Source organism: Bidens hawaiensis, unplaced genomic scaffold (assembly GCF_021521415.1).
Source record: "Bidens hawaiensis isolate Kalapana, Puna unplaced genomic scaffold, B.hawaiensis_p1.1 tig00008951_1, whole genome shotgun sequence".
Classification (NCBI taxonomy): domain Eukaryota; kingdom Viridiplantae; phylum Streptophyta; class Magnoliopsida; order Asterales; family Asteraceae; genus Bidens; species Bidens hawaiensis.
In genome coordinates, this window is record NW_027491653.1 from 346394 (window position 1) to 361381 (window position 14988).

Sequence of the window (14988 nt, forward strand, 5' to 3'; positions counted from 1 at the left end):
ACCGCCATTAACACGGAATCAAATGGTGTTGTAAGCGTTTATGTAATTGAGGAACTGGTAGGTCTGTGGAATTGAATTTGCCGGAGCAGTAAAATCATAACCCTAAACATTTCGTTGAACTGAAGAAATATTGAACAAACCATAAACCTCATAAGCAGTTGCACATTCGATTTCGACAATGCTTACAAAAATCAATGCCTGGAACGTAAACGAGCAGTCAGAGAACTATTAAACCCTTATAAACAAATAAAAGTTATTAACAAAAAAAATATAGAAACACATTGAACAATTATTATTTAATAGGGCACATAATCAGAATATGATATTATCACTTTCAAATGACTATTTGAAACCATAACCTAATATCCAGTTTCTTCATCTAACAAATCATCTAACAAAAATCACAACCAATATGCAATTAGAGAATCCAATGAATTAAAAGTTAACAAGACAAACCTGGATTATGTTTGGAGGAGTCGGCTAGATCAACATGGGTCGCACACCAACTGTTTATGATCGTTAGTCATAAAACTGCAGTGTCTCAATCATAATTAGGTTAAACAGAGAATCCAATCGATTTAAACAGTAATCACCTTAAAATAACCGTAGGTAGCGATTAAGTTGGCATCAATTTGATGATTGGGGGGGTTTCATTTGTAACCGATAATTGATAAATGATTCAAAGGCTCAAAGAACTCAATTTAAGGGACTGAAGGGGGTCGGTTGGAATGCTCAGTCGAACGGTTGGAAACTTCGCTGGGATGGTTGCCGGCATAGCTGCCAGAGTTTGAATGACAATTTAATTTTACAGCGTCTTAGAGAGAGAAAATAGAAGATAAAAGGGCTCTACATGTATTACTAGTTTTTATCCCCCGTATTACGGGGTTGTTTTATATTGTTTGTTAATATTTATTTTTTTTAAATTTTTTTTATTGTATGAAAGTTAATAATATATGTATGGTTTGATGATAAATTGTTTCACAAATAAATAACATGTTACAACATGGTTTAAAAGCTATATGGTTTTGATGAGACCCAATACTCGTTTATTTTTTACTATAAAATTGGTTATTTAATTATAAAGAATATTTATGAAAGTTAATAATATACTCATGATTTGATGAGACCCAAAACCCGTTTATTTTTTTACTATTACGGGGGTTGTTTTATATTATTTGTTCTAATACATATTTATTTTTTGCATTTATATTTTTTTATTGTATGAAATTTAATAATATACTTATGGTTTGATGATAAATTGTTTGACAAATAAATGATATGTTATAACCCGATTTAAAAGATATTTGGTTTTAATGAGACCCAAGACCCGTTTTTTTCTTTTACTATAAAATTGGTTTTTTAATTATAAATACTATTTATAAAAATTAATAATATACTTATGATTTGATGAGACCCAAGACCCGTTTATTTTTTTTACTATCAAATTGGTTTTTTAATTTAAATAATATATATATATATATATATCTTTTTTAAAATAAATAAGATATTAATTTTTAGTATATACTATTTTATAGGATTTTTACATCAATAATTTGGTGAGAATAATTTTTAATTTAATGAGATGTTATAACCCGTTTAAGGAATATCTGGGTTTGGTAAGACTCATACCCATGAATTCGGGTCAAATGCATGAGAAGCCTCCATTTAAAAATCAAGCAAATCTGGTGACTCCAAAAAAAGAGAAGCGACCACATCATGACTCATAGGATTTTTTGGTTTTCTTTTATATATATTATAGATAATGTAATATAGATATAGAAAAGTGAAGAAAACATTAATGAGGGTATAATACACCGTTTGTCGCATTGTGCATCTAAAACGTAAAACACATCATTTTCGTTTCCAAAAAAGATATAGGAAAAATATGCTTTCATTACTTTGTATTTGATCAGATCCTTATGCTAGATTTAATATTCTCAAAGTGAGAGAATAAAATCTCACATGCTATATTTAAAAAAATATATTGTTAAAAGTTATTTTACTGTAACTAAAAAATAGAAGTATGTTTTATACAAAAGGTGGGTATTTCTTTTTTAAAAATCCTAAAGTCCATTTTAAATAATGTGGTCAAATTTTTTCTATTATAATCATATATTCTTCAAATGTTCATTACCAATAACACTGAGTCCTTCTTTAAACTCATTTATTTTAAATCAGTAGTTATTTGCCACATGTGATAACCGTCGGCCTTACTTATATGCTGCCGGAAGATGGTGTATAATGTTGACCTCACAAATATACCGTCGGATCTTAACTTAATATTTTCTTTTGTAAAAGAATTTATTTTTTTAAATGTTTTCCTAAATTTTTGCAAGGCCGACGGTATATATGCAAGGTTGACGGTACATACCATCTTCCAACAGTATATATGCAAAGTTGACGGTATATATGAGAGTTTGACGATATGTATGACACATGACAAGTAGCTTCTGGTTTAAAATAAGTGAGTCTGACAAGTTTAAGAAAGGATTCGACGGTATTAATCATGGACATTTGAGGAATTTATGATGGTTATGAACAAAACTTTGACCACCTTATTCAAAATGAACATTTTAAGAATTATTTCTTTTTTACATCCATTCCTCGATGTTTTAATTCAACTCTTTTTGAAGGTAAATTTAAAAAAGTAAACTCCGTAAGTGAGAAGCTGGAATATACAAGAAAAAGAAAAATCAAAGTAACAACCTTAATTATAATTATTAATCTAATCTGATGAAAACTTTCTTATACAAGATCCTATTGTATATACGAGACATAATTAGCTTCATGATAGAGACCAAGTTGTTAAAAGAAGAACTAGTTAAAGCTATACTGATTGTATATGATTGTATAATTAGTTTCATGTATATACCTTGATCAACTTATAGTTAACTTTTGTCAAAAGAAAATGTAGTTAAAGTCTTATAAATATATGTAAAATGTAAACGTTGTGAAACATTATATTCCCTTATACATGATGGTGAAGCTCGGACCCTGTCGGGGGGGGGGGGGGAACGTATAAACTTTTTATATGAAAATACGTAAATTTACACTAATTAGCAGGGGAAAAGAAGGGGTAGGCATGTAAACGAACCGAACGAACACGAACAAGACCCTGCTCATGATCGTTTGTTAAGGAAAGAATGTGTTCACGAACACTTACCGTTAGTGCACGAAAATTTGACACTGTGGATACGTTATCCTGACATATGTCTGGATCAGTTATCCTTAGCATGTATTCCAGATCGTATCAGGATCAAGGATCCTCAGTACGTATTACTAATTAACGGTTGTTCTTATGTGTAGTCTTATATTTAGCAGGTATAACGGTTAGAAGACTCAGTCTATCCACTAACTTGCAGTCAAGAAGATATTGACGTGTCTGGATCAATTATCCTTCTGAAGAGTTCCAGAGTTATGTCAAGATCATGGATCCTCAGTATTTGGTGCTATTAACGGATGTTTCTTATATGAAGGCTGATATTTATCAAGTGTAACGGCTCCAAGACCTGGTCTACCCCCTATTTCGCAGCCTGAGTGATGGAGCACGTGGTCAAAGTGACAGTTACGATTATATTGAAGACAATGACGGATTTTTAGGGATTATTAGTTAATAGTCTTTATTATTCATAACTCCATTGAGTTATTATCTTTGATGTATAAATAGAGGCTATGATCAGTTAGGAAAACACACAACAACACACTCTGCTCACTATGAATTCAGCAGCACACACACACACATAGCTTTCGTTGTAATACTGATCATATTCTCCAAACCTTGTATCCTCATTTTTTATATTAATAAAGTGGTGATAGAAATTGTCATCACCCGGGGTTTTTGTGCCGGCGATCCGAACTAGATTAAGGGCTTTTCCCCGTAACAAATCCGTATGTTTGTGTTGGCAATCGATACATACTTGTTTTCATCATCATAGCACTAATCCTCACTAAACGAATTTGGATACATTATCCTTGTTTTGGATAAAAATCAGCTAAGGATAATGTATCCAAATATGTTTAGTGAGGTATAGTGCTAACACGTTGATAATGGTTGTATAACTGAGATCTTGATGAACACAAGAATTTGATCACGAGGGAAAAAACCCTTAATTACGATAATCTTTACTTCGGTCGAAAACTAACAAGGTAATCTTTGGTCGAATTGCTTCAGTCAAGGATTAACAAGGTAATCTTTGGTCGGATGGTACGTGATTATAGTAATCTCAGGCACAAAAAACCCCCGGACGGTGAAACCTATCACTGTCAAGTTTATTAATAGTAAAAGGTGATTACAAGGGTTGGAGTTGTTGATCAACAGTTACAATGAAAGCTATGTGTGTGTTTTCTGATGAGCAAGCAGCTAGAATACGAGTGTAAATGTGAGCGTGTGTCTGCCTAATGTTGATCACAACTCGGTTATATAAAGGAAATAATAAGTAACCAACTAACAACTATTCCTATAATCTCGCTAGTCTTTCACCTTCTCCCAACGTGCTAATTGACTACGTGCTAGTAGCCGTTCAGTAACGAAATAAGTGGTGGACCAGGTCTAAGAACCATAGTTGATATTCAAACATCAGTCTTCATACGAAATTGTCCATTACTAGCTATACTGAATAAGGATCCTGTATCCATACTCCAGCTAGAGAATACTCCATAAGGATAATTGATGTCAGCATGTCCTAAAATTGTTATACCTGTCTAACACATCACCATACTAAACAAAATCATTAGTAAACAAATAACACCGAGGATCATTGATCCTTTATAATCTGTAACATATCTCAAGGATAATATATCCATAAGATAGTTAAGGATTAAGGATCCTCAGCATAAAATTCATGCCCTAACAGTTGCCCCCAAAATGGCGGGTGATTATGTAAAACAGTTGTCATTTTGAATTTCTAATGTACTGCGAAAACAGATAGATGGGACGGTTTTGCCAGAATTATTTACCATTTAGCCCTCAAGTTAATAATAACCGTCTATATATGCCGCCTTATATCTTTGATTATAAACACACCTCCAGCCGACGCATCAGGTATCCTTCTTACTTCTCTCTTATTTTCTTTAATCATGTCTGCTGCTTCGTCTTCTTCCTCTCCGTCTCCCTCTAAACCTTCTGAACAAACCTTCGACGATTCTGAGTTAACGGAAATGGAACCCCAATGTTTGCTGGCCAACCCGTCCATCGAAATTTGTAAACTCACGGATCCAGAGGTTGAAGAATTTCACTCATTGTTTCCTCCGAAAACACTATTCCGACCTTATGAATCCAGCATCCGTTGCGATGTATATTCCAAGGTCTGGGTTTGCTTTCCGGCGACTCCATTTTTGGTCGACTACAAATATCCTTTTCCGTCTTTTACTCAAAGCTTCTTCGATTCTATCGGCATATCCTACATACAGGCTATGCCAATGGTTTGGAGGGTTCTCAGCACTATCGAGAGAATCATAGAAGAGCAAGAGATGGACATCGGCCTTCCAGAGTTATCACATTTGTACACCCTCACTACCCATGGTCCTGCCTAATTTATCTTCAAATCCAAGCCCCGACAACCTCATCCGATATTGAAAGTCACCTTAAATGATTCCCTGTGGAGGAACCAGTTTTTCTTTGTTAAACGTGACTCGATACCAAGAGGAATCGAACTTCCTTCAAAGTGGGTTAGAAAGGGTAGGATCCTGGATCCTTAAGAAATAGCAGGATCCTTGATGATTTAACTTGAATTTTGATCTTTCCTTTTTGTACTGTCTCTTATACTGTCTCTTAAGTGCATCCGACGGCTTTCAAGATCGTGATAATGGCATATTACAAATGGGATGCGGGTATTTCTTATGGGTAGAATCAAAGTGTGTGTTGAAATAAAATCATAGCACTTGTCCATGTGATTCATACTAAATAATATAATTTCTTAAATATGTCTTCAAAAGAGTAAATTCTCGTTGAAATTCTTTACGTTCTTGACGTTTAAGCTTGCTTAATGATGTATACCGCTAAAAACATATAAAGTATATTACAAAATCAGTTTAATCTTTATCCTTATTGTGAAAAGATCGTTATTCTAATTAAGGTTTTAACTATATATTAAATATCCTAAGTAATTAAAGATTAACAAGACTAAGGGTAAACATACATGGAATTATTTTTTAATGAAAAAGTAGATGAGTATCAATTACAATAATTAGTAGTATCCGTACGTCGTAATATTTACTAGATATGTAAACATGAAAAGAGAGACGAATATTATTTATTAAAATTAATTAAAATCTCTTGTTTTTGTAAAACAACCACAAATAAAGATGATAATCATGATATATATGGCTTTTTAGTTTTTCGTATTAAATACATATTTAATAAATTTAAAGAATGAAAGAATTATACAATTAAAATGATTGAAGGGAAACATAAATGAGTCAAAATCCTATACTACAAAACCTGCAAAGTAGACACCGAGAACCTTTTGGTGTTTAGAAAAGATGTTTGGTTTGACCCCATTTTTGGCTTTGGCCACCCTTTGATTCTTATTTCGTTTTCGACACCGCATTCATATTTGTTTCCAAAGCTTTCCATCCAAGATTTAGAAAAAGAAAAATTATAACCATTTGAGTATATTCATACATGAGCTGACAGCGTTAACGATAAATAAGTTTTTACTTATGTGGACATGAAATGCGTAGATTTTTTCACAAATCAACTTTATATATTTGTGTTTTTATCAATGTAAATGTTGATAACATACAAAACACATCTATTTTTTACTATCGTTCGTATATACATTTACCCAATCAGATATCTACTTGAGTTTTAAAAAAGATCAAGAGGTCGTGTTTGTGAAGTCTTTATTATTATTGTAAGAGTATAAAATGGATATGTAAAGTTTGTTCAAATGTTTTATCACAATAGATTTGTAGTCTAAAATGCATATTAACAGATAAATATAACGTGCTACATCATATATTTTTGTGTTTATACAATTTTCCCGTATACCACTCAAATGGTAAAAGATAAGTAAATTTGGTTTATCAAACAACATCATGTAAATGAACTATTTACAAATCACTTTCCTATAAATAATATTACAATTCAATTATTCAAATATAGCAACTATTACTTTTCAAAAAGATTATGAGTGGCATCCACTCAAATTTACCTAGCTAATCAGGATTATTGTCAATTTAAATTTAAATATTTACTTTATGTGGTCCCACCTTAAACCTCAAAACTATTTTTAAACCAAGAAAGATAAATGTCGTAATTTGTTTATTCTTTTAGGTAACTTTATAGTTTTATCTTTTTTGTTTATTTATATTAATCATTATTTAAAACTAACAAACGTCAATTCTTTATATATTTTTAAACTGCCGCGACTAACGGTATTAAAGATGATTGGACGATGACCCGAACAAATAAGGCTGATTCACGGGTACATTAATTAGTTTGCATGTTTCAACTTTTAAGCAGTGCATTGTGTTATGTGACTTGAGCGATTCTCGTGGCTTTTAGCTTATGGGGCAGCAGATAAACAATTGCAATTAGATTATGGTTTAATTTAAAATTAATGTTTTACTATATTATTGTTAATTAAAAGGCGAGTGTTTTATCCAGTCATGCATAAGCAATTGTATTTTTAGATTATGGTTTAATCTAGAAATTAATGTTTTAGTAGTAGTATCTTGTGACTCGATTTAGGAATTTGTTAATTAGTGTAATGATTATGTTGGATTTGCTCTTTTGCTAATGGCCAAACTTTTTGTCCCGTTTAATTATATTTCCTAACAAAGATAAGTTAAACTATTAATGGGATGGGACAAACAAATACAAAAAAGAGAAAACTCGCTACTGATTTATGGTTTTAACAATAAAAGGACGTAATACGAAACACATATAAGATTAATTGCATGTTCTTATAAAAGTTAGCTTACACACCTTCTAAACATGTTTCTAAATGTCACACCAAAAACACATTAATGAGCAAGTTATTAAACATTATTTATTGACCAACAAGGTTACTTGATTTAAAACGAATCACTATCCTAATTAGGGAGTTGGGACCATGGGAATGTCTCACACCCCAAACCATATATCCCACACTCTTCTCTTCACATTAGCGTCTTATTATTCTAGCCCAATCATTTTTCATCTATTAATTTGTAGATTTGTAGAGAGAGACTTTGGGGTGATCTAGATATCTATTCGCTTGGGGAGCTTTTTCTTCAGGTCCGATTCGCATGAGGTGGTGTTTCTGATAGAGTAGCGCCCTTCCCGAACCCACTGCTGTAGCGTTGTGCCACCCTTAGGTGTAGATTTTAATGTTTTTCATATATCAATTTCCGTAAATATTACCAGCAATATTTACTTGTACTTTGTTATCAACCATGGTACTTTTGTAATTAGCCGCTAGAACAAATATATCTCGATCTTATTAATCCTTTTGGTTTAAGGTTGTGTGCCTGAGTGTAACGGAGCTTTAATGGAACACCAACAACTAGTTAGATCAACATGTTTGAGCGTCATCACCACTACACGAGAGCCAAATTTTAACTCACTAAGGGTTTAACGGGTGCTAGGTAAAGGAGGGTGTGGGACCAACTCCAAACAAACTAATCACACATTCTATTATTATTTCTTCTTTTAACTTAATACTTAGTTTAAACTACTACACCTTTGTGAATGTTTAAGTTAATCTTTTTTATTTTATTGATGCGCTAAATTTGGGCAAATCACGTTTTTATCCTTTTTGTTATAAACAAATGCTTTTTAATTCCAAAAATATCATTCTGATGTGTTTATTCCTACGTATGTTTCGATGCAAATTCATTAAAAACCAAGTTGCAGTGACACGAGTACGTTCGCCCGTTAGTAATATAATGCAAGTACATATTCCTATTGATAACTTTTTTTAATAACAAGCTACTATTATTGGTGAAAAGAATAAAACATTTTATTTACTATTATTATATTATTATCAGTTATTTTATTATATACACACACGTACATGCCTGTACATAAATGCCTGGCCATTTTTTCCATATTGGGGACAAGACTCCATATTATTAACAACAAGTGAAGCTATAATAGAAATGGCCGGACCACCACATCACATGGCCGGAAAAGACACCGGCTGCGGTTTCATCGGTGCCATCTTCAAACCCAAACACCGTAAACCACCACAAGTGCCAAGACTCGAAGCCTCCAAAGAGCACCGACAAACCCACAAAACCACCGAAATAATATACACCGGTTTCACTAAACCAATTGCCAAACACCCAACACCACCGGTCAACCAAAAAAAACCGGCCACCATAAAAACCAAACCGGTTGATATTAATATTAAACCAACTTATGATCACACTCACACACCCTCCAAAAGTGCATTATATAGTGTTTCACAAATAACCAACATATCATACACCAAACAACTTCGTAAAGAACCGAGTTTCACCTCAAGCGAGTTGAGTCTGCGAGTTTCGGTCCGTAGAACCCCGAACTCGAACCAAATTCCGGGTCATTTGGGTAACCTAATGAAGAAAAAACCGGACAACACGCGATCGAATACAAAACTAGGGAACATATATGGGAACTCGGTTAAGAAACCCGACCCCGAGGTGTTTAAGAACATAGGTAATGAGAAGTACAAACAAGGGCGGTTTGATGAGGCGATCAAGTTGTACACCGAAGCAATTGGGATTGATTCGACGGTCGCTTGTTATTATAGTAACCGAAGTGCTGCGTTGATCGGTTTAGGAAAGTTTATTGATGCGATTTTGGATTGTAAAATCGCTATTCGGATTAATCCTTTGTATCACCGGGCTCATCATCGGCTCGGCTCGCTTTATCTAAGGTATTATATGATATCGTGGTGTTTTTGTTATCATAGACTTGTAAATTACAATCTTTTTTTCGCCTTTTTAGGTCAAGGTTATATGAATCCTGACCTTTTAAGGCGAATTTTCTTGTACCGGATAGCACTGTTTGGTAATAACTTGTAATGTACAACATAATAGTACTTAGCAAGGAGTAATGTGTGTGATTTTTCTAATTAAGTTATAGTTTAGTCGGTAGTGCATTAGTGACTTGTACAATACAACGTTGTTATGCATACCGACGCATATGGTTATTCGTTCAAGATCACTTAAATCATCGAGTTTTTTGTCGGTTTAAGGTTTGGGGAGACGGAGAAAGCTCTATGTCATTACAAGTGTTCGGGTGAGAAAGCCGAAAGGCGTGACATTGTAAAGGTACAAGCTATTAAAGCACAACTTGTGACGTGTTCCGAGGCTCGAAAAGACAAAGATTGGAAAAGGTTACTAAAAGAAAGCAAATTTGCATACTCGTTAGGCGCGGATTCGTCACTTCAGGTACTTTCCAACTACCCGTTACTCGTTTAAGATTAACTACCTTAACTGTTTAATGTATGTTCTAACGATTTGGTTTCCTAAGGTCCACACTATGCAAGCCGAGGCGTTATTAAATCTCCATAGACACGACGAGGCATGCTCAAGCTTTCAAAATGCACCCGTTATAGATGTGAATATTGCGACTAGGTGTTTGGATCAACGGTTACTAGTAACTTCTTAACGATTCAAGCACAAATGCATTTAGCATCGGGCCGGTTAGCAAACTAACAATACTAAAACTTACACTATCTATAAAATTTTGGTTAAGTTTTAGGGGCACTTATATCAATACATTGTGAACGCAATGTAGGTTTGACGAGGCGGTGAGTGTGGCGTTACGGGCATCAGAGCTTGATCCAAGCGAGGCTGTTTTTGTTGTAGCTAGGAAAACCCGAGCTTTGGCAAAAGCTCGGGCAAACGGTAATAAGATATTTAAGGCGTCTAAATTTTATGAGGCATGTAAAGCATATAGTGAAGGGTTGGAGCATGAACCGTATAATTCGGTTTTGCTAAGCAATCGGGCCGCTTGTCGTTACAAACTTGGTCAGTTCGAACGGGCTGTCGAAGATTGCACCATAGCCCTTAATCTAAGACCTTCATATGCCAAGGTTAGACTAAGAAGAGCCCAATGCAATGCCAAGGTAAACATATGTTATTACATATTTGGTTAAAGTTACAAGAATGTTTGTGTAGATATAAACTTTTCATATATTTACGCAAACACGAGTCCATAACGGGCTAGTCTCATGGTTTTTTTCATTGTCAAACCGATCATGCCTATATGTACTTAGATGATCATGTTTACCTATACAACTAGATAATTATATATTTGAAAACTGTCGTGTAGTTGGAAAGATGGGAGGCTGCAATTCAAGATTACGATGTTTTGAACCATGAAGCACGCAATGAAGATGTCGAGCGGGAGTTTTTAGAAGCTCGGATGCAACTCGAGAAGCAACATATTGCAAATGCCAAACCCGTAAAACTAATTGACGATTGTAACACAGGGGAATTTGGAGGGTTTTTAATCGCGGTTTGAACAAGAACAAGGACTAGAATTGGAAATGTTGACCGAGTACCAAACCCGACAAATGAACATATTTTAAAGATCCGGTCGGCTTAAGGTTTAATTCGTTGATTTATTTGTGTACGAGTACGTGTGGGTTTTGTTTTATTTTATGGTTTAGATGGAGCCTAACGTAGTGTCAAGTGGACTATTTATTTGGAACCGTACAAGATTTCAGGGCCCAAAATCAAAAGGCGTGTCGTGTAACAAAATTAATATATTAGTGCTTAGTCGGCATTTGTTAATTTATTATTTTGCTGGCCAACTCTATCTCTTATAAGTAATAATATTTAAAAATTTATAATATATATATCCTTAATAAAGATTTGTATATTTATGATTTACTTTGCGATTTTGTTTTGTTTTGACTTTCTTTTTCTTTTTCTTTCACTAAATCAAACTATTCAGTTAAGTCTAAAAGTATCGAGTTTGAAACTGGACCGGATCGATCATTTAACGCTAGTAATAAGTATTAAAAGATGTGAATACAATTTTTTTTATTATGAATCTTTCTATAAAGAAAACAAATACATATAAAATAATATGTTACGACGTTACATAACAAAAATAGTCTTAGGAGTTTCTATTAGACTGTGTCAATGATTTGAAGACCCGATGATCCTAAAGTAAAACTGAATGGTAGTAACAATTCGTTTAATTCTGTTTTAATTTTTCATCGGTTTTGTTTTCTTTTACATATATTAAACTCATCAAAAATGAACATTGCAAACTGACCGACTGCTACCTAAGTTAAGATAAGTAGTTCTTCTATCGTTCAAGGGCAATGAGAGAACAAGTAGCGGCTTGCCTAGATCTCGTATATTTCCCACGTCGTTCGCCCGAAAAAACCGGCCTAAACACCCTGTTATTATCTAATAATAAAAGTTAACATTTTATTAAAATAAAGTACTTTTCTGTCAATTTGTCCTTAGCTATAAAAAATAAATTATATAAATATTTTATTATTAGTAATAATCCAAGCATGTTTGATAATTTAAATACTTATTTTGGAACTATGGAAGAGGCCAGCCTAAAGCGGTTCGTATGGGCTGGGTTGGGCTTGTGCTGCGTGGGGCTGCATTGGGCATTTGGGCTAAGCTCAGGCTCTAGAAAACAAGGCATGATAAATTTGGCAGGACAATTTTATCTTTTTCTCGGGCTAAATGTGGAAATACTAATTGGTGAACCGAAGCCGAACCAAAACCAAAACCAAACCCGGTTAATAACTGGTATAGAAGAAACTGGTTACTTACCGATTGTAACCGACTGATAAGAACCGGTTAAGGATTTTCACATTGGAACTGATTAGCCGAACACTGACTAATAAGGTTAGTGTTAGTATGGTTTTTCAATGGGTTAAGGCTAATTTTAATAAGTTATTATTGGTTAATCAGTTAACAAGCGAACCATTTAGGAAGACAATTACCGATTTTTACCGTTTGACCGAAAACCGGTTTCGGTTTTCTAATGCTAGTGAGTTATTATCACATGTCATAGGTTACCAATACGACGCGACATACAAGTTAAGGAAAGAATGTCAAACAACTGTACAGTACCAAAACTGACCCCCTTTTATATAGTTTTTTGCCATAATTGGTGTAGAGGGACTAATGTTATTAGGGAAATGGATGATAATATTTTACACACACAAAAAACGACATTTTGAAACATAATTATCAACAAAAACAGAAGTTTATTAATCAGAAATTTTGCATACTCAATACATAAACCAAACAACCTTATTTATATACTTAAACATAATAGGACTCAAATAACTTAACCTGCAAAACAAATAAACCTACTATATAACCTTAAACATTTAAACTTACTAGATAATTCAGATAATTTAGTAAAAACTAAACTTAATTAAGCTTCCATCTTTAGCCCTCCAACTTTCTTGTAACTTTGTTTTAGGATTCAACTTCCTATATAATGGTAAGAAATTTTGTCAATTATTCAATTGCTTTCGAATACGTCTATTCAATGTTGTAAAATCTCCCAAGTCCCAACTTGATCAATGAATCACCTTAAAAAAAACCTCTGATTCTGGTTAGGAACAAATGTGATGTTGAGGTTTGTCGTTGAAAGACAATTAAAAACCGATATGATATGCATGGCCATGCTGTAATTAGTATTATGAATAAGTGTATAGTTTCTTATGAATCTAATTTATTTAATTTAAGTTAAAGTTGGTTGAATTATATATGCAAGAAGTTTGATGATGAAGTTGGATATTATTAGCCATTATTACGAGCACTACACACCCTTCTTTTAGAGGTTGCTCAATGATTATGTAAGTTGTTCCTTTGGCCCTTTGCCATATTGCCAAGGATAAATGAATAGTGGCTTTTTGCATGCCAAACAAATGATTAGAACTTTAGGGTAATTAAACTTATTGTGACTAACTAATGTAATAAATAAAGTTTCAATTTCAATATTATAAGTTTATAATAACTCGGTTTTGACATATTTAAATCCAATTCAATTCTATTTGTACACGTTCAAATTTGTAATCAATCATGATTTTCTTTTTTGTAAAACAAGATTCTAATGGTCTGATTTGATTTGTTTTAATAAGTATTTTTTTCTTGTAAAATCACTAAATCAACAATTCAGTTAATTAAATTTCCTGAGCGTTTCTAACTTTACTTTATGCTAATTTGAGAGAGAATCAAGCTTAATTTCTAAAACAATCATTAGTTGATAAACATTTCACCCAAACTAGTCTAACATATGTCAACCTACTACTCGTTTATATTTATGTAACTTGACCTATACCACATGTGACCTGGATCCGTCGCACCCCATACCTGCTAGTTAGTTCTAACGACAATATAAACGTGGAAAGATGAAGGCGTTGTTTCCTCAGATGATGTGTTCATGTTCGTTCACCTGGGTTTTATTTTTTGTTATCAGATATGACGTATTCTTTGGTGGTATGGGAGATAACGTAAAAGCAATCCATTTAATATCATAAACCAACAAAAATATAAGAATGTAACAAGCAAATAATGTAAGGATAATAAACTAAAATGTATAAATTATAATATATAAAAAACCTTTAGTGACCAAACATAAACAGACGAACGTGAATGAACGTAAATAAACCAAACATTAACAAAAATAAACAAATCTTAATGAATATATATGAAGACATCACTGAATGTTTACGCGCACAACTGAACAAACACGAGCTCTAGTCATGTTCATTCATTTAATTACTCAATATAGTTATTTGTTTCAGTGCGTTCATTTATTAAACGAACGAATGTAAACAGACTTATCGAACCTACCACGGACGGTTTGTTGAACGTTCGGTTTATTTACAATCCTATTAATTGGTTATTTGATCATCACCCGAACGGTTTGCTGTACGTTTGATTTATTTACAATCCTATTAATTGGTTATTTTATCATCATTCTTTTTCTTATAATATCCGTATTTTTTCTAAACAATGGTCTATATCACATAAGAATTTTAATTTAAAGTAAAAAAAAAACAAATTTTCTATCTAAAATAA

General features: G+C 33.1%; 1 protein-coding gene across 1 annotated transcript; it reads left to right on the top strand.

Moving 5' to 3' along the window:
• Positions 1–9038: 9038 nt before the first annotated feature.
• LOC143530577 (TPR repeat-containing thioredoxin TTL1-like) lies at positions 9039–11736 on the top strand. The gene is made up of 5 exons (XM_077026070.1): positions 9039–9845; positions 10167–10362; positions 10445–10616; positions 10712–11042; positions 11249–11736. The coding sequence occupies exons 1-3, from the start codon at positions 9085–9087 to the stop codon at positions 10580–10582; spliced, it is 1095 nt and encodes a 364-aa protein (XP_076882185.1). The 5' UTR covers positions 9039–9084; the 3' UTR covers positions 10583–10616; positions 10712–11042; positions 11249–11736.
• The last annotated feature ends 3252 nt before the right edge of the window (positions 11737–14988 follow it).

Coding starts and splice junctions, on each gene's coding strand:
- LOC143530577 (XM_077026070.1), top strand. CDS start 9,085: ATGGCCGGACCACCACATCACATGGCCGGAAAAGACACCGGCTGCGGT. Junction 9,846..10,166: donor CTCGGCTCGCTTTATCTAAG/GTATTATATGAT, acceptor TGTCGGTTTAAG/GTTTGGGGAGACGGAGAAAG. Junction 10,363..10,444: donor GCGCGGATTCGTCACTTCAG/GTACTTTCCAAC, acceptor TGGTTTCCTAAG/GTCCACACTATGCAAGCCGA.